Source organism: Muscardinus avellanarius (assembly GCF_963383645.1).
Source record: "Muscardinus avellanarius genome assembly, chromosome: 11".
NCBI lineage: Eukaryota > Metazoa > Chordata > Mammalia > Rodentia > Gliridae > Muscardinus > Muscardinus avellanarius.
The window spans coordinates 16,983,432-17,004,458 of NC_137797.1; the positions used below are offsets into that span (position 1 = coordinate 16,983,432).

At 41.8% G+C, this 21,027-nt stretch overlaps 1 protein-coding gene across 1 annotated transcript in view; it reads right to left on the bottom strand.

Annotated features, from left to right (window-relative positions):
- POLR3B (RNA polymerase III subunit B) overlaps nucleotides 1-21,027 on the bottom strand; it is a gene marked incomplete at both ends in the record, with an annotated part of 141,272 nt that overhangs the window by 109,525 nt on the left and 10,720 nt on the right. The window contains 7 exons of the mRNA XM_080705137.1: nucleotides 4,254-4,362; nucleotides 6,391-6,508; nucleotides 8,122-8,213; nucleotides 13,006-13,106; nucleotides 15,222-15,297; nucleotides 19,838-19,902; nucleotides 19,992-20,048. Of these exons, the coding sequence (XP_080561263.1) occupies nucleotides 4,254-4,362; nucleotides 6,391-6,508; nucleotides 8,122-8,213; nucleotides 13,006-13,106; nucleotides 15,222-15,297; nucleotides 19,838-19,902; nucleotides 19,992-20,048 (618 nt within the window). The remainder of the gene's footprint in view (nucleotides 1-4,253; nucleotides 4,363-6,390; nucleotides 6,509-8,121; nucleotides 8,214-13,005; nucleotides 13,107-15,221; nucleotides 15,298-19,837; nucleotides 19,903-19,991; nucleotides 20,049-21,027) is intronic.

Genomic DNA, 21,027 nt, shown 5'->3' on the forward strand with positions numbered 1-21,027 from the left:
CATTTTGACAATGTAAGGGCTATTATAATAAAAAAGGGAAGTCTGAAATCTCAACTACTGGCTCCATAAATATGCGAATTGTTAACATATTCTAAAAAGGATTTAAGTCAGCTATATATGTGTATAATTTATAATATAAATATTAAACAAATTCCACAGAAGAAATGTTTTATTAAACCTTTGTCACTAACCAAAAAATAACAAATAAAATGTTTCCAATTTTTATGGATGCATGCAGCTTGCTATACACAAGTTTTACATGAGTGCTAATAAATTATACATATTATATTTAAAATTTGAGGGATAAAGAAAGCAGTACTACCCATCTTCAAGCATCTAAAACCTTCATAAAAGTCCTTTGGATTCCTAGGTACACACTGCCCTCTGCTGGACATGTGGATTCTACACTACTAGATAACAATGTTCACCATCACTGTGCATAACCTGAGCCAGGCACCAGGAGGTCCCTAAAGGAAAGGCAAAATCCCTTCTGTGTATACAAAAGATCACACACTTAAAGGAAGGAAATAAAAAGCACATGTATTTAAGATTCTCTCTGGACTTGTTGATATAATGATCCTGTTACTTATGGTCGTCGTCATCCTCCTCATTATCATCCTTAAAAGAAACGACTCTTTATGTTAGTCTTTTACCTATCTCTAAATGGTATTGTTTGCCTTTATTGTTGTTAATTTTTAGGATTTCTAGTTGGAATATTAATATACCTTCAGATATAGCATTTGGAAATATTTTATCCCATTTTATTAGTAACTGTTAACTCTGTTTACATTGTCTTTGGATATACAATTTTTTTTTTTTTTTTTTTTTAGGGAGTTTGTATACTCTTCTGTTGCCTGTGCCATTGAAATCATATCCAAGAAATCACTGCCAATTTCAATGTTGTGAGGTTTTATGACCCAGATTTTCTCCTAAAAGTTTATAGTCTTAAGATTTATATTTAGGTCTTTTATCTATTTTGAGTTAATATTTGTATATGGGATTAGGTAAGGGTCCAACTTTATTCTTTTCCATGTAATTATTATGTTTCAACAATATTTAGTTAAAAGATTATTATTTCCACCACCAAATGTTCATGGAAACCTTGTCAAAAATAACTTGACAATATAGAGAAGAATTTAGCTCTAGGCTTTTATTTAACTCCAATGGTTTATATATCTGCCTTTAGAATAGTACTACACTGTTTCAATTATTGTAGCTTTATATGGTTTGAAATCAGAAAATATATATCTTCTAGCTTTGTTCTTTTTCAAGATCGTTTTGGGTATCTAGAGTCCATTTTCCATATTAGGATAGATTTTTTTTCCTGAAAAATAAATATATAAATATATGATAGTTTCACCTAAAAAAATAGAAAAAAATATTCTCTGATAAGAAAGAAAGTAAAAAGAAATATTGAAATGTTATCTTTAAGTCATCAAAAGCTTGGTATCGGACAAATGAAACTGTTATGTGAGATTATCATTTTTAATTTTGGATAAATTGCTATAATACTAGATGTCAACCACTAAGCCAAGCATGGGAGGGAGGGATGGGGAGAGAATGGGGTGGGGTTCGGGTGGGGGCTGACTGGACGATGTGTGCATGTATGTCTACAAAAGTTTGTATCCCACTATGATGTATGAATACAGTGCACCAATAAAAAAAAAAAAAAGAAACGACTCCACCTCATTTATAAAACTCAAAAGCACAGCAAGCTATACTAAGTGCAGAGAACTTCCTCCACATAACTGCATTCAGAATATGGATGCTTCCTGAGATAAAGAACCATACTTGTCAACCCACAGCCAGTTGATCATTATTATCCACACTAGTTATATGGACCAAGTTACTGAATTACTCTTTAATTATCAATACCAAACTGTTGTTCTTGGCAGAATAAAAGGTTTGGTTCCTGTGACCAACATTTTCCTCAACTGATCAGTACAGAACCTCAATTTCTGTGTGCTTCTGTTTAAAAGCACCTTATTTAGTACATATGAAGCGCTCTATCCCACACCTGAATAATGATTAACAAATACTTTTTCCATTAGGCACATCAATAGCCTTCTTATGCTTAGGACACACCGGCAGCATTACAGTTGAGAGTCACACAGCAGGATCATCAGCAAAAGTCACAAGAATGCAAAACACATAGAACTGAAAGATACTTTAAAAAAGAAGCTGAAACAAGAAGGCAGAATGTCTCCTGGTTTCACCTCAGCTATGAACATGCCCATCGGGTGACTCAAATTTTGGGGGCTCTGTGTATGCACGTATCCGTGAATAACCATAAAAGTTCCTCAAGCACTGATTTTAGGATTACAAATGAATTGAAGCAAATAGGTGAAGTCACAAATAAGGAATTCATGAACGGTGAGGACCAAATGTATTTTAACTATTTTTGTTTTGTTTCGCTTAGTAACTAATACTAAAATTTAACTGTTCACAGAATGTGACATTCATGGCAGTTTAAATGGGCCATTACACAACTATCTGAGAACACTATATAATTTAAACATTATTGTGTGTGTGTGTGTGTGTGTGTGTGTAGGGGGTATTGGAGATGCAATCCACAGGCATTCTACCTCCAAGCTACATCGCCAGCCCTATTTTGTTCTTTTTATTTTGAAACAGAATCTCACTAAAGTTGCTGAGGCTGGCCGCAAACCTGCGATCTTCCTGTCTCAGCCTCTCAAATCCTGGAATTATGGGTGTGCTCCACCACGCCCAGTTAAAACATTATTTCTATGGGGAGCATCTTTTAGGTTCTAAGCCAAAAATTTATAAACAAACTGAAAAAAATCAGTTGTAGAATGAAGATTTGTGTTTACACAGGAATTCAGAGGAACCTAGAAGTCTATAAAAAAGAACAATAAACTTGTTCCACACTTAAAAAAAAATTCTTTTAAGATGGGGTCTTGCTATATTGCCTAGGCTGACCTTGAATTAGCAATCTTCCTGACTCAGCCTCCCGAGTAGCTGAGATTCCTGGCAGGTACTACCATACCCAGCTTCTTACTCTTTGACTTAGAAAATTATACTGCTGGGAATTTGGCCTACGGATATTCTTGTCCATGTATGACACAATAGTTTGGTAATAGTAGGAGATATATACGTCTACTGAATGGAAATTGGTTAAGAAATTATGGTACACTCATAAATGGTGTGTCTGCCAAAAATAATGCAGTAGGTCTTCATGCCTCAGGCACCAATAACAGTAGCTCAAAGATGTAACTTAGAAAGAAGAAAAACAGCTAGATGCAAAGAAGTATGTACCCAAAGCAATATGTACCATATTTAAGTACGAAACAAAACCATCTCTTGAAAGGTACATAAAAAACTAGTAACAGTGGGTCTCTGGGTAGTAGAAATGTGGTGATATACAGAGTAAGTGGAGGCTTACTCATCACAGAATATATTCATTCATTCATTCATTCATTCATTCATTCATTCATTCATTCATTCTGTGGTACTGGGGATTGAACCTAGTGGCATTCTATCTCCAAGCTACATTCCCATAACTTTTGTTTTGAAACAGAGAATCTCACTAGGTGCTGAGAGTCTGGCTATAGTGCTAAGGCTGTCTTTGAACCCACAAACCTCCTGTCTCAGTCTCAGTCTCCCAAATACTGGAATTACAGGAATGTGCCACCACACCTAACTTGGTGTGTGTGTGTGTGTGTGTGTGTGTGTGTGTGTCTGGTACTGAACCAGAGGCATTCTACCACTGAGCTACAGACCCTTGAAAAACGGGTCTAGGTTGATAAGAATCTCACTACTTGAACCTGTGATCCTCCTGTCTTAGCCTCCCAAGAACTAGGATTACATGCATGTGCCATCTCAACTGGCTGGATATACGTTAAAAAAAAAATACACACACACACACACACACACACACACATGTATCTTGGCTGGGGGTATAGCTCAAATGTAGAGTTCTTTCCTAGCATGTACAAGGCCATCAGTTTAATCCCCAGCACTGAAGGGGAAAAATATACATATTTATATATGAAATATATGTGTATAATATGATATTATACATATTTATATATATACACAGAAATATAAATATAGCTTCATGCTATCTTATTAAATCTCATTTTAAAAAATATCACACAACTAAAACCTTATCCATGCTACAAATTTTCCTATTCCTACAATTCCTTACCTTTCCAATTTCTGATTACCTAGGAACATAAAGCACAGAAAGAATCTTTACTGTTTCCAGTGGAGAGGGCGAGGGTGAGCCTTACCTTAAATATGATGGCAATGGGTATATCCTCAGACAGAGTATTATGCCTCAGATAAAACCGCCCTTGTTTCACAGCCATGTTGGTTCTACTCTTTTTCTCATGGGTAGAGCTACAAGTAAACACAGGTTGGTTAAACTGCATCCTCAGTAACATGCAACAGTCCGTACGGTTCGCCTGAACAACAATGAATGGTAAGGTTTTTTCCTAATACGTCCTCTTTGTGTGTGTGTATGGCACAGGGGATTGAACCCAGGGTAATTCATTCTATCTCCAAGTCACACCTTGAGCCCTATTTTATTTTTTATTTTGAAACAGGGTCTTTCTGAATTGCTGAAGGTATCGCTAAGGCTGAGGCTGGCCTTGAACCTGCGATCTTCCTATCTCGGCCTCCTAAGTACGGGGACTCCAGGGGTGCACCACCATGGCTGGGCAGCAAGTGCCTTTAAAAGATACACAACATTCTTCCTGCCTGCTGTTACTTCCATGAACATTTAAAAGCACAATCATTCTATAGTTTTGAGGGAATGATGTAGGTTTTGTGGGTGAAGGCATGGTAATCACCTTGTGATCTACTTCACTGTAACTCCACCTGAATTTCTTTATCTGGTGGAGGGCCTCAAAATGGGCCTAAACCATACTGAGAATGCTAGGAAGAAATAAATGAGTTATTCACAGGCTTGGTACACAATGTAGCCAAAGAAAGCATTCATTACATATAAAATCCCTAGTGTGTTTAAAGCATTTCAAAAGCTGTGCTCAAGCACCACAGTAACACATGCTGATTATTTGCAATACTGTGCACTAATCTTCTATGTAATAATACTTTTTAAAAATGCTGTCTCTAAATCATACATGAGGAAACCAAGACTCAGAGAAGCTATGTAACAGCCCACTCCAGTGTCAGAGCCAGACACACCACCTCTGGGATTTAAATTCTGATTGCTGCCAAAACTGTACAAAAGAAAGAATGGGACTGTAGAGCTATATCTGGGTTCAAATGTTGGCTACCCTTTCCAATCAAGGTGACCCTGACCTCAAGGCTTGCTACTCAGCTATAAAATGGAGAGATAATACAACCTAATCTTGAAGGACTGAGGTGACAATTAAATAAAATATATAAAGTACCTAGGACACTGCCTGCCTCCTAGTAAATGGCCTAATATTACTGTTAGCTGCTTTACCAAAAAAAAGGAAAGTACAGAAATTCTGGGTTAACTGTTCACCACAGGATATCAGAAGAAAACTTCTATTATACATTCACATTGCATCTATGCCAGAAATCTTTCCACTCCTAGAACTCACTTACCTCCAAATTTCAAATTACATATGAAAATAAACCAAAGAGCCGGGCGTGGTGGCGCATGCTCGTAATCCCCGCGCTTGGGAGGCTGAGACAGGAGGATCGCGCAGATTTGAAGCCAGCCTTAGCTGGTTTAAGAGACCCTGTTTCCAAATAAAATATAAAATAGGTCTGGTAGTGTAGCCTGGAGGTAGAAGGGCCCTGGGTTCCATCTCCAGTACCACCACAAAAAAAAAAAAAGAAAGAAAAAAGAGGGAAAAAAAAAGAAAATATACCAAAGAAAAGAAGTTACAGACATAAGAGATGCTGTTGTATAAAGTTATGTAACATACACATACAGCCACACATACTATATGTGTTATATACAGTGCATAGTATATTGCAGGCAATCAGTATATGTAGAAATGATCTAGAAAGCTATTCATAAGTTGCAAAGATCATGATATAATTCATTAAATATTACACGTAAAGTGGTCTCTGTACATATCAATGTAGAAATACACACATAAATGGTCAAACACTGAAAAGAAGCATGAAAAACTAAAGAAGAGTGCTTCTGTATTTTTTCTTTCTGAAAGAAAAAAATTCTACAAATTAATGAACATCCAACTTTAAATAAAGCAACTAGTGAGCTTTAAAATAATGTTACACATGTTCACTGAAATCTTAAAATCAATAACTATGGTTATAGACTTGCACACTAAGCTGAATGCAGATAATCTGAAAATTGTACTATTATTAAGAGAAACACTGGCTGCCTCTATATAGGGAGACGGCCATGCAGAGTACAGATGGAATTAAAACATTTCTGATGCACACAATCTCTGCTTCCCATACCTGGTAACTGAAGCTCCGACGGCCCCTTTTCTATCTGCCTCCACGATGATCCTGTTCTTAGAGAGCTGCTCTTGGATAAGAATGACCTTTTCGACTCCTTTAACAATGAAGTAGCCACCTGCCCGCAGGAGACAAGGACAGCATCACCACCTCTTCTCCAGCCAGGGACGGCACGGTGCAGGAGCTTTTGACTAGAGACCCCTGTCCCAACGTTTCATGGCACAGGCAACCACTGAACTTGGAGGGGATTCTGATAGCCGTTCTATATCACAGTGATGACAGAGTCAGCCTGTGATTTTAATCAAATGGGCCACAAGATGGTAGGTATGCTTCTTAAGGAGAGAGGATCTATCTCATTGGTGTATGTATTACCAAGCCCTGACATAGGTAGTAAGTGAATAGAAAGAAATAATGTCAAATAAATTCTGTCTGGGTCGTTTAAGCACAGAAATAACTAACAATCTTCAATGTGAACTGAAATGTGTTCTAAGTTTTCTAACAAATCGGGGATAACAATACACTAATATGAAATTTCCAAAATAATATTTTATACTCAGTAAAACTCATATAACATTATTATACATTTTTGCACACAGTTCAGAGCAGATCAAGTGAGACTTCATTTTTATATGTAGAATATAAGCAAAAACAAGATAGCACATTTGACTTATAGAACATTTTATTAGTGTACTAGTGTTCTTTATTAACCATCTTCTACCAAAACCTTCTAAGATTCTACATCAGTGCAAATCTACAGGAATCAAATAAAAGCTTGTATAAAATGAATTAAGTCAATGTGAAGCATAAGTTAATGTATTAAGAGAAACTCTCTGTTAAAACTGTTTAGAAGCCAGGCATGGTGGCTCACGCTTGTAATCCCCGCGCTTGGGAGGCGGAGACAGGAAGATCGCACAGCTTTGAAGCTAGCCGTGCTGGCTTAAGAGACCCTGTTTCCAAATACAAAAGTATAAAAATAGGTCTGGGAGTGTAGCCCAGAGATAGAAGGGTTTCCAGAAACCCCAGTACCACCCAAAAAAAACCCCAAAAACAAAAGAAAAACTGTTTAGAAGCCGGGCGTGGTGGCGCACGCCTGTAATCCCAGCATTTAGGAGGCTGAAACCAGAGGATCCTGGTTCGTGGACAGCCTCAGCTCTTTAGTGAGGCCCTCTGCAAATTAGTGAGACCCTGTTTCAAAATAAAAAATTTTTAAAAAATAGGGCAGGGGGTATCGCTCATAGGTCAAATGCCCCTGGGTTCCATCCCCAGACCCATGCAAAAAAAAAAGACTGTTTAGAAATAAGTATAATTTTTTAAAATTTAAATAACAAAAGGCTTTTACTCCCCCCACCCCTCCTTTGCTGCTTTAAAATAGCCTGAAATGAATTACTGGAATCTTTTCAGAGCAGCCTAGACAATTATCAGGAGATAATTCCTGAATTTTAAGTACTCTAAAGAAAACCACTGAGCAAAGGTAGAAAGACTAACAAATCATGGCAATAAGTCAGAACCTGGGGTGACACAGTTTTAAATGTAAAACAGTAGGAATACAGACTAACAGAATAAAGTTGGAGCCAAATTCCCAGATAGTTTGTGAACGCAGTTTTACCTAAAAGTTCATTTTAAGGTTGGTATTGTATTGAGGAAAATGTTTAAAAAAAAAAAGAGGGGTAAAGTCTTGGCACCACACTCACCTGAAAAAAGGAGGGGGTAAGGCAGAGGCACCACACTCACCTGGGTCTAGAGGACATTCGTTCAGTTTGGCAAATTCCGCTGGCGTTTTCCCTGTAAGAACACAGTTTGAACTTCGCAGCATTATAGGCATTCTGTTTAAAACAAAACAAAAATATCATGTACAGACGATCGCTGGCAAAACTGCAAAGAATACCAAACATGTGCAACGAATGTATCACTAAGGGCTGTGCATGTCCATGCACCATGTCAGAAAGGGCAGAGGAACAGCAATTACGTGAAAAACCCAAGGGAAACGAAGGGTTTTCTCAGGCACGCCGCTTTTCTAGGACAGATAATAAAATCTCAAATGTTTGGCTTACTTAACAGTGCATACAGGCTTTAATGAAAGTCAGAAATGACAGCAACTCCGCATTCACAGTAAACAAAGTGACGGTCATTAGTTACTTGGAAGAGCACAATGAATCAAAGGGTGAGGAACAAGGGACTATCAAAACCAGCCTGGCGACTTGGAAAAAGAACTAACTAAACAAAACGTCTTAGCTGTGTTTTAGTTTAAGCATTAATTGAAAAACCTAGGAATAGGCTAAATAATAGATTCGACACAGATGAATACAGAATTACTGAACTGGAAAGAGATCTGAAGAAATCACTGAGAATATATTTTAGAAAGACTAAGAGATGAAAGATATGAGGGAGAGCTTTAAAGAATAGAGTAAGAAGGTCTAATGTGTATCTAATCAGATGTCTAGTTAGAGTCCTATTCAAAGGGAAAATAGCTATGGATTTTTCAAAATACATGGAAAGACCCAGGTATAGTGGCACATGCCTGTAATTCCAGCGACTCAGAAGGCTGAGGCAGGAGGACCCCAGACGTGTTCAATGCGAGCCTCAGCAACTGAGCAAGATCCCACCTCAAAATAAAAATAAAAGATCATTGGGGATGTAGCTCAGTGTGGTACAGAGCCGCTAGGTTCAGTCCTTAGTGTCACAAAAGATAAGTAATGACATAAGAAAACTAAATCTTCACAATAATATCTATGCAAAACAAAAAAAAAGAAAGCCACACCTAAACATATCATACTTAAGATACGAAATGCCAAAGTTGAAAGAAGATGTAAAAGCCAGCCAGAAGGCAGCTTGCCACAAAGGAAAGGATGGTTAGACTGAGGTCACTTCACAAGAACAACTAATAAGCAGTGATGGAGTAATGTACTCACAGTACCGACAGAAAATAACCTAATGTGGGTGTTGGTGAGTTATCACTCAGAACGAGGTGAATATACAGATATTTTCAGACAAAAACTGTGAGCAGTTACTATAGATAGACACTCAATTATGGAACATCTAAAAGAAATTCATCTGAAAAACATAAACACTGAATCAAAGTCTGACATGTAAAAATGCCCTGGAAGCAAAGAAATGGAAAATAATATACATAAATACAAACAAGTATTAATAGCACAAGACATTAATAGTATATGTAATAATATAATAGTATAAAACATAAGTTTCTAATTTATAGGTTAAACAAAATAAGTTGGAACCAAAAGTTGTCATAACAAAAGCATAACTTTGGGAGGTCGAGACAGAAGGATCACAGGCTCAAGGACAACCTCAGCAACCAAGCAACCCAGCAAGACCCTATTTCCAAAAAAAAAATAAAAATAAAAAAGGGCTTGGAATAGAGTTCAGAAGTAGAATGCCCCAAGGTTTAATCCCCAGTACCCCAAACACAAAAAAACATGTAAAGCCAGAATATATCCATGTTAAAGCTTTCTAAGATATTTGTTCTTTGTAGGAAGAATATAAAGATACTAATTATTTCCAACTTTATTAAGTAGCCATTTAAAAATTTCTAATGTAAACAAACAATGAAAAATACTATATATGACTTGCAAGTCAGCTGGGGGATGACTAAGAAAAAAATTCCTGTTAGCCCAAAAGAGAACAAGAGAGAAAAGATAGAAACATAAGAAGAATCATAGAAGCTGGGCAGATTTAAAGTACAGAATAAGCTAATAGGAACAGTCCCACATATACATACATAATAAGTGTAAATTTCAAAAAAATTAGCAATATGCAGTTTACTTCAAATAAACTAAAAATTTAAGAACATACAAAGATTAAAAAAAAAAATTTAAGCTGGGCGTGGTGGCACTCGCTTGTAATCTCAGTACTTGGGAGGCTGAGACAGGAGGATCGCACAGCTTCGAAGCCAGACGCACTGGCTTAAGAGACCCTGTTTCCAAATAAAAAAGTATAAAAATGGGTCTGGGAGTGTAGCCCGGAGGTAGAAGGGTTTCCAGGAACCCCAGTACCACCAAAAAAAAAAAAAAAAAAAAAAAGAAGTTAAAAATCAATAAAGAACCACAGCATCTAAATAACAATTAACAAGCTTGATCTGAACAAAAATATAATAGCAGAAAACTAGACAGTACTCCATGTTTCCTAATATACATGTAACATAGGCTTCCACAAAGATCCAAAAATTGACAGAAGGTACCACTTTGGTAATTTTAGAAATCTTCCAACAAGAAATCATAATGGTAAGGAAGGGAAAATAATATTTATTTTTACATAAAGAGAAATTGAGAAAATGACTAAAATTATGGAATATACAGATATAAGAATACTGAAGTTAGCACACAATCAAAAGAATTTTAAAAGCAAAAAGAATAGTGTGGAGAAATAGGGAGCAACATGGCGATGTAGGTAAGCTAAGCCCCATCTTCAGTTAGGAGGCTAAGTACTGTCTAAAGCTGATATATCGGAAATAAAGGTTGAAAGCACGGCATTCATTTATTTATTTATTTATTTATTTATTTATGGTACTGGGAATTGAACTCAGAGGCATTCTAACTCTGAGCTACACCCCCCAGACCAATTTTATTTCTTATTTAGAAACAGGGTCACACTAGGTTGATGAGACCCTCACTCAATTGCTGAGGCTGTCCTCGAACCTGCAATCTTCTTGTCTCAGCCTCCCAAGTACTAGGATTACAAGCCACCACTCCCTGCTGAAAGCACAGCATTTAGAATTAAGAGATACACTAACCACCAAAAGAAGTAACTGCAACAGCTACACTTAGGAGTGGGTTGAGGGTGAGGAAGGGTCAGGAGGGGGGCTGCTGCTTTGTATCAAACATTCTTTCCCTCTCCTCCCTTCTCTCTCTCTCTCTCTCTCTCTCTCTCTCTCTCTCTCTCTCTCTCTCTCTGGTGGGTCTGGGGAATGGAACCCAGGGGTATTCTACCTCCTAGCTATACCTCCTGCCCTATTTTTTATTCTTTATTTTGAAACAGGGTCTCACTAAGTTGCAGAGGGCCTCACTAAGTAGCTGAGGCTGTCCGTGAACTGCGATCCTCCAGTCTCAGCTTCCCTAATGCTGGGATTACAAGCATGCGCCACCATGCCCGGCTTCAAAAATTCCTATGCAATGTTTGATCTATTACCAAGTAAGAATATCATCTGGATTAAAATAAATTTTAGCTCAAGACAATAATTAAAGGAGACAATTATGTAATTTAGATAATATATGGTACATATAAGAACACTCTACTTAACAGAGGTCACTTTTATGAATGCAGGACTAACTTTAATAAAATCATCTTTTATAGTGTTTGACACAAAGTACTCAACAAATACTAGTTATATGGCCCCTCCTTATCCCTGAATCTAAACTAAATCTTACTACTTGTGTTTCCCTCCAGTCTTTACTGCCTTTCCTTCAGAATATTCAACTAGGCTCATTACTAATTAAGCCCAATTTAACTGGACACAAGTCTGATCCTTATAAGAAAGACAGATGCTCTCATTAACCCTGCAATACAGTCCTGCTAAAACAAAGATTAATATCCACTACTGTACTTATTTCCTAACCAAAGAATGAGTGTAGGAACATCACCAGTGATCCCTTCCTTTGAGGGAAATGTAAGGAAGAGGGTTTGTTAAGGACTTCCCCTCACAGTACTCACTATGAATACCAAAATTATGCATGCCTGCCTTCCCCGGCAGCAGTGAACAAATGTTGGTAGAGAGCAGGGGCTGATTTTCTGTTCACCTGAGTACCCAACATGACGAGTGACGGGTACATATTTGTTTAACAAATGGAAGTTTATGAAGCTATTTGCCTTCCATGGAAAGCAATCAACATGTCTGGGCCTGCTGTTTGAGGGGGAGAACAAATGGACAGCAATTGTGTGTATCAAGTCTAATATCATTATTGAACTCATTATTGTGGGTTTTGTCCGTGACTACAAGAGATTCAACTATTTTCCTAGCTAGGAAAAATAGATTCCAAAAATGCTAGCTGATGCTATTATTTCCAAACTTGTATTTGAAAAGCAAGTAATCTCTCCTTAAAATACTGCTACATAGCAGATAGTTAAACTTTCAGGAAAATTCAAACTTAAAACATACATAGGACCTACCAATGAAGTGCTGTATGTGTGGGGGGGGCGGCTGGAGGGTGCTAGAGATTCAACCAAGGGGCACTCTACCTCTGACATACACCCCCATCACTTTTTTTAAAAAAAGTTTTGTTTTGAAACAGTGTCTTGCTAAGTGGCTAAGGCTAGTCTTGAATGGGCAATCCTCCTGTCTCAGCCTCCCAAGTCCTGGGATTACAGACACACAGTGCCACACCGAGCTATGAATGGCTATCTTACCTAACATTCCCTGACAGTTGTGGTTACAGGAGGAAAGGCACATATTTCCCTCCACTTTATGGAAAGTTTCCCAATTAATAACAACCACTCCACGCTGGACAGTGCTCTAAGGGCCTGACATGTGTTGACTTACTAGGTCACAAAATAATCCCGTGAAATAGGAAGCATTTCCTGTACATTCAGAAGAGGAAACAAGGCAAAGAGAACTCCAGTAAGTGGCTTGGGCAGTGTGGCTCCAAGACGCACTTCACTGCTCACCTGCCAATGGGTAAGGCGTTGCGGATGATCCTCTGGCTGCCACGGGTATACTCAATGTCCACTGTGATGGGGGCGGAGTACGTCATGTCCCTCAAGCGGCACTGCGATAGAAGCAAGCAGTTACTGCTCCCTGTCTCTGGAAAAGCCTGGGTCCTCAGCATGTCAGAGCTCTGGGTCTAGCAGAAGTGTGGCCCACACTGAACTCCGGTCTTTCTGCCATGAAGCTGTGCCATGGGGTTCCTTGGGGCATCAGACTGGAGACTGAACCCAGGGCCTCATACATGCTAAGCGAGAACTTTACCTCTGAGACACACCTCGCTATCCCTAACATCGAGGACTGACCTAGACACTGCCACAGCATCTTTGGCCCTGCCAGCCCAGAAATAGAAGAAGAAAAAACCTAGTACTGATTTATTCTCACTGGTCTGGGGCCATCACCGGTCTGTTCACATATCTTTAAAGCAGTAGATTGTTCTCTACAAAGTGACTCCATGGAAAGCAATCGATATGGCTGGATGTGCTGTTCAAAATAGCTAACTACCACTGGGCGTGGTGGTACACACTGGTAATCCCAGCATTTGGGAGCTGAGACAGGAGGCTTGTGGTTCGCGGACAGCCTCAGCTACTACTTAGTGAGGCTTCTTTACAACTCAGTGAGACCCTATTTCAAAATAAAGAATAAAAACTAGGGCTGGGGGTGTATCTCTGAAGAAGAATGTCCCTGGGTTCCATTCCCAATACCATAAAAAAAAGTTAACTACCAATAAAGTAGTAACTACAGTATAGGTGTATAAAGACATATACCCCCAAACACACACACACACTTAAACCATACTTAAATATTCTCCAAATACACTAAGCTATATTACAAAACACCCCACCACATGATGTATTACTGCACAGGTCATTCACCACATCATTCTAACAATTTCTGAGCCATTTTCAGGATTTTAGATAATGTTGGTGTACGCTTTAGTTTGATATGGTGATGACAAGATACAAGAAAGATGTCCTTGTCTGACCCATGATCGGACACAAGAAACCTCATCCAGATCTTCTGAACACTTCTCCAATGGACTGATGGTTATCAGGCACTTATAGTTTCAAAACAAGAACCATAGAATTCATGGTGTTTTGTAATATAGCTTAGTGTATTTGGAGAATATTTTAAGTATGGTTTAGTGTGTGTGTGTTGGGCTTGGAGAGTAACAGAGCTGCCCCGGCAGTTAGGCTGGGGACTTCTTCAGTTCCAGCCAGAGGCCTGTCATCTGACACCAAGCCTGTGGTTAGCCTGGGAAGCTAAAGGAAAGAGCAAAGATCTGGCTGAATATCTCTTCCATCTCTAAACAGTCTGAAGCTGAGGAGAAGCCAAAGAGAAGAAGGAGGGATCTGGGACTGATGCGAGTTCAGATGGAACTGGATCCACAGGGACGGAGGCAAAGGGGAGGCCAAGAGCGGGTGCATGGGGGCCGTGTACAAAAGCTCCTGACGCTTTCTGTTCTCTGGTAGCATCCATATCCGATTCTCCTTAGCCACATATACACTTAAATATGCAGCTGCACGCCTCTGTCCTGCCTCACAACAAGAGAGCAGTACTCCAGGTACGTCCAGGAACTCTAGCAGCACGTTGACTTACAGTTGTTTCAGCCTTAAGGTTGTTGTGTTTGTGTTTTTAATTATTTTACTTGTTAATGAAAAAAAGGGCATTCTACCTCTGAGATACCCCCAGCCCTATTTTTTATTCTTTTATTTTTTAACTTTTTAATAAAAATAAAATATATAGAAAAGAAAAATACAGGTGGGATCAGAAGAGCTTGAGATTCTGGATATTTTTCATGTATTGGAGTATCTCCAGATTTTATCAGTTAAACATCAGTATGCTCAGTTTTAGATTTTGGATTTTAGGATTAGAAATTTCAACCTGTGTGCAAATGCTCATTTTTCTCAGAAGTTTTTGGTTTTTTAAAACCTGTTTTAAAAGTACATATTAAGGGCAAATCTGAGTCAAAGCCAACAGATCCAATTAAAGTTTGAAGTACTTGAGAGGCTGAGACAGGAAGACTGACAGTTTGAGGCTAGCCTCAGCAACTTAGTGAGATCCTGTTTCAAAATAAAGAAATGATAAAATAGGGCTGGGGTGTAGCTCAAAGGTAGAATGCCCCTAAGTTCAATTCCCAGTACCACCAAAAAAAATAAATAAAAAGGCTTATAGTTACCTCATGAGGGGACACTGGCCTGGTTACATTGAAGCTTTCTTCAACATCAGGAAGCCCAACATAGATATTAAGATATCTGAAAAGCAAATGTAGATAGATTAGTTGGTAGCACTGAATCAATGCTAACTTCCTCTTTTGAATAACTGTGCTATGATTACATAAGATGTATCAGTGGAAGCTGGGTGTAGAATATATGAAAACCACTTGAACTATTTTTGGATTTTTTTCCCTAAATTTATTTCAAGCCAGGCATGGTGGCTCATACCTGTAATCCTAGTTTACTTGGGAGGCTGAGACAGGAGAATTGCAGGTTCAAAGTCAGCCACAACAACTTAGCCAGGTTCTCAGCAACTTAGTGCAATTCTGTTTCCAAATAAAAAATAAAATAGGGCTGGGTGTATAACTCAGAGGTGGAAGGCCCCTGTGTTCCACCCCTAGTACCACAAAAATAAATTAAATAAATTTATTTCAAAATAAACATTTGCTTAAGATAGTTAAAACCTAATAGTTTCAAGTAACTTCTCAATCATAACTCTACTTGCTTTGTTTTCTGACTAAAAATTAAATTTAAACACTAGCTAACTACCTTATTAAACATATAAAAAGAATGATTTTAGGAGTCTTGGTTACAACTAAATTTACTTTTTTTTAAATTGGTGCATTGTAATGATATATCACATTGGAATAAAAGACTTGAGAGGATATATAAGCACACATCATCCAATTAGCCCTCATCCAGCCCCCATCCCATTCCCTCCCCCTCCCTTGATCCCATGCTTGTTTGGTGATTAACTTTGACACATTTGTTTATGTACCTCCTGCGTTTTAAAGAGGCTCCATCCTCCCCTATTCCATACCCTCTAATTGATCACCTTAGTTGCTTCACTATAGGGCCCTTTCTATAGCTCGACCTCTTCCTGTTGCCCCTTTCCTCCTAGTTTTTGCTGATTAGGGGAAGCATCTGATTTTTATTTTCTGCGATATTTCTCTGTGCATGCCGTGTTGCAAGTACCGATGACCCCATTAGTGGCCTGGCTACCTGGTGGACTGATCCAGACCTCGCTGGCTCAAGCAGCAGCCTTACCTCATGGGAGGCCCCGATTCTGGTCTCGCTGGCCCTGACACCAGCCTAACCCCTCAGCTGGCTCCGATCCCGGCCTCGGAGGCCCCAGTAGCGGCCTTGCCTCACGGCAGGCTCCGATGCCAGCCGCTGGCCCCGGCACCGGCCTAACCCTCGGCAGGCTCCGATCCCGGCCTCGGAGACCCCAACACCGGCCTAGCCTCACAGCAGGCTCCGATCCCGGCCTCACTGGCCCCAGCACTGGCCTAACCCCTCGGCAGGCTCCGATCTGGCCTCGGAGGCCTCAGTAGCGGCCTTGCTTAACAGAAGGCTCCGATGCCGGCCACTGGCCCCGGCACCGGCCTAACCCCTTGGCAGGCTCTGATCCCAGCCTCAGAGGCCCCAGCACCAGCCTTGCCTCACGGCAGGCTCCGATGCTAGCCATTGGCCCTGGCACCAGCCTAACCCCTCGGCAGGCTCTTATCCTGGCATCGGAGGCCCCAGCACCGGCCTTGCCTCACGGCAGGCTCCGATGCCAGCCTCACTGGCCCCAGCACCGGCCTAACCCCTCGGCAGGCTCCGATCCCGGCCTTGGAGGCCTCAGCACCGGCCTTACCTCACGGCAGGCTCTGATGCCGACCTCGCTGGCACCAGCACCGGTCTAACACCTCGGCAGGCTCCGGTCCCGGCCTCAGAGGCCTCAGTAGCGGCCTTGCCTCATGGAAGGGTCCGATGCCAACCACTGGCCCCGGCACCAGCCTAACCCCTCGGCAGGCTCCGATCCCGGCCTCGGAGGCCCCAGCACCGGCCTTGCCTCACGGCAGACTCCGATGCTGGCCATTGGCCCCGGCACCGGCCTAACCCCTTGGCAGGCTCTTATCCTGGCCTTGGAGGCCCATGCACCGGTCTTGCCTCACAGCAGGCTCCGATGCCGGTCGCTGGCCCCAGCACCGGCCTAACACCTCAGCAGGCTCCAATCCCAGCCTCAGAGGCCCCAGAACCGGCCTTGCCTCACGGAAGGCTCCGATGCCAACCGCTGGCCCCGGCACCGGCCTAATCCCTCGACAGGCTCTGATCCCGGCCTCGGAGGCCCCAGCACTGGCCTTGCCTCACGTCAGGCTCTGATGCCAGCAATTGGCTCTGGTACCGGCCTAACCCCTCGGCAGGCTCTTATCCCAGCCTTGGAGACCCCAGCACCGGCCTTGCCTCACGGCAGGCTCTGATGCTGGCCGCTGGCCCCGGCATCGGCCTAACCCCTTGGCACGCTCCGATCCCAGCATTGGCCCCGGCACTGGCCTAACACCTTGGCAGGCTCCGATTCCGGCCTCGGAGGTCCCAGCACTGGCCTTGCCTCACGGTGAGCTCCGATCCCGGCCTTGCTGGCCCCGGCACCAGCCTAACCCCTTGGCAGGCTCCGATCCCGGCTTTAAAGGCCTCAGCACCGGCCTTGCCTCATGGCAGGCTCCGATCTCAGCCTTAGAGGCCCCAGTAGTGGTCTTGCCTCACGGCAGGCTCGGATGTTGGCCATTGGCCCTGGCACCGGCCTAACCCCTTGGCAGGCTCCGGTCACTGCCTCAAAGGCCCCAGCACCGGCCTTGCCTCAAGGCAGGCTCCGATCCCAGTTTTGCTGGACCGGGCACCGGCCTAACCCCTCGGCAGGCTCTGATCCTGGCCTTGGAGGCTCCAGCACCAGCCTTGCCTCAAGGCAGGCTCCAATCCCAGCTTTGCTGTGTCCGTTGCCAGCCTCACCCCTTGGCAGGGTCCAATCCGAGCACCCTCTTCGCCCAACCCATTGTCCCATGTTCTCGAGGGCGCGTGGTGGTAGCATTCTGCCTCTGGGGATATTATTTCAAAGGTTCCAGGTGTAATTCATCAGTTCTCTGCCTCCCCTGAGTACTGGCCACTTCCATTGCCACTGCCTCCACCATTTCAAATCTTTCCCAAGCTCTTTTTCCACTCTGAATGTTGTCCAGTGTTCCTAAGCATGTGTGACAGTAGCATTCGACATTTGGTGTAATTTCTCCAAAATAATAAGGTTGTTAGGATCCGATTTCTGCTTCTCCTGAATACAAGTCTCCACCGCCATCGCGGAGACTGCTTTCAACACCGCCTTTCTCCTTGGTCTCCGCTAAACTCTCTCCTTATAGGTGATGTCCAAGATTCTTAACAATATAGAGAAACAGCAGTCCTCCTTCACAGGGAATTTTTCCATAAGTTCCAGTGCATTTGGATAAGTTTTGTCTGCATCTCCAGTACCCTGGCATCCGCCACAGCCTTTTTAACCCCTCTCCGATATTTTCCTTTTTTTTTTCTTTTCCTTTTTTTTTTTTTTTTCAATAATAGAAGACAGTATGTGTGGTTTGAGGAGGTAGTGGAATCAGGCACTCTGTAGCACTGTGACCCAGCCCAGTTTCCCCATGGGTCCAGCGTGCTCCGCATTACTCTGACTGACGTGCCCCGCGGGACCCCTGCTTGGGACCCGGGGTCTTACTGGGCCCGGTTTCTCCAGGGGTCTGGCGTGCTACGCGTGGTCCGGCCCGGGGCCCAGAGTCCCGCGACCCGGGCCCCGGCGGGCGTGCCCCGTGCGACCCCTACCCGGGACCCAGGGTCTTGCTGGGCCCGGTTTCTCCAGGGGTCTCCTAAATTTACTTTTAAAAATATTTGAAATAACCAAAATAATATGTTACGGCCGGGTGTGGTGGCACATGCTTGTAATCCTAGCATTTGGGAGGCTAAGATAGGAGGATTGCAGTTGGTGGACAGCCTCAGCTACCTAGTGAGACCCTTTGCAAAGTGAGACCCTATTTCAAAATAAAGAATAAAAAATAGGGCTGGGGCTGTCGCTGTGAGGTAGAATGCCCCCGGATTCCATTCCCAGTACTACCAAAAAAAAAAAAAAAGAGGTCTACATCAACAGATGAATGGACAAAGAAAACGTGATATATATAAACAATTAAGTTTTACTCAGCCATGAAGAGAACAAAATTATGTCATCTGTAAGAAAATGGATGGAACTGAGTATCATGTTAAGTGAGATCAGCCAGACTCAGAAAGTCCAGGGCTGCACGGTTTCTCTCCTCTGTGGAAGCTGGAGAAAAAAACAGAAGAGCCAGGAGTGGTGGCGCATGCTTGTAATCCCAGCATTTGGGAGGCTGAGACAGGAGGATCACAGTTCCTGGACAGCCTCGGCTACTACATAGTGAGGCCCTTTGCAACTCAGTGAGATGCTGTTTCAAAATAAAGAATAAAAAATAGGGCTGGGGGTGTAGCTCTGAGGTAGAATGCCCCTGGGTTCCATTCCCAGACCGGCAAAAAAAAAAAAAGAGAGAGAGAAATGGGACCTCCTAAAACAAGGAGGGACCAGTAGAGTAGTGGAAAGGGATTGGAGAGGGAGGGGAGGTTTAGGAATGGAATATACCAAATTATATTAAGTGTTATGTGAAAATATTATTATGAAGATCATCGTGATGTACTACAATTACAATGCACCAATAGAAGAGTAATAAAAAATGAGAAATTACAAAAAAAGTATAGTAAAGTATAGTTTGTTCCTTACTTTAAGTACCACATGGGGTCAGCATCACTCGTAACCTTTTCATTGGCTTTCATTATCTTCTTTATCTGCAGTGGAGAGGGAGACATTAGGAACGAGGCGCTGGCTTCCAATTCCTTCTTAGCTTATGTCTGTCTAAAATCCGATGCTTACTTACCTCTACATTAATGAAATAGTTAAATGAGTCTATATGCTGTTTCACAAGGCCTTTCACCTAAACAGACAAAAAACACAAAGTCAGTCATCAACAAAATAACAAGTTATATAATTCACTCTAACCAAAGGAGACTTCACATTTTCTCAAAACCAAAGTGAGGAAAATATCCATGGATTCTGTTTACTAAAACTTCATGCATGTGTTCTCCTTCCATTTCTCCACCATCCTACTAGCACAACCTCACATTTTCCTCAAGAAGCAATCTGACCTATGGAATTCAAGATTCGGGTATTCTGAATCTAATGACCACCCAGGAGCTAATGACGCCTAGAGAGAACAGCAGCTGGGCATCATCTCTTCAATCCTCCAAGTCCACAATGATCTAGCCTCACCTGCAGCGTGAGGCCCAGCGGACCAGGGTGGCGCACGCTTGTAATCCCCACGCCTGGGAGGCGGAGACAGGAGGATCGCGCAGGTCCTAAGCCAGCCACACTGGCTTAATAGACCCTATTTCCAAATAAAAAAGTATAAAAATAGGTCTGGGAGTGTAGCCTGGAGGTAGAAGGGTTTCCAGAAACCCCAGTACCATTAAAAAAAAAAAAAATTAGAGCTTTAAATGTGTTGCAATTTTGTCTCTTGACACTCTTATCTACCTGAGAAATTTCATGATTTTCATAGATCCAAACCCTGATCATTCACACCATTTACAGAAGAACAAGGGAGGGGCCCATTATTAAAACAGCTGAAGAAACTGCATTTGAAATCCAAAGCAGCATGAAGCTCAGGGACCTGAGCCCAGAGCCCAGCTGGCGGTGGCCTCCCTCTCGTCTCAGAGGTCGGCAGCCACAGCCTGATGACAGACCATGTGCTGCTGTGGCAAGACGGAAACAGTCAGGGCGTGGACTCCACAGGTCTCTGGACTTAAGAGGACTTGCACATTCACTTTTTTACACTAATCTTCAAACATAGCCTTCAAAAGTTCTAGAATATTGCTAACAGATAACTACAGATCCTATTAAGGATCTTATTAGTTTAC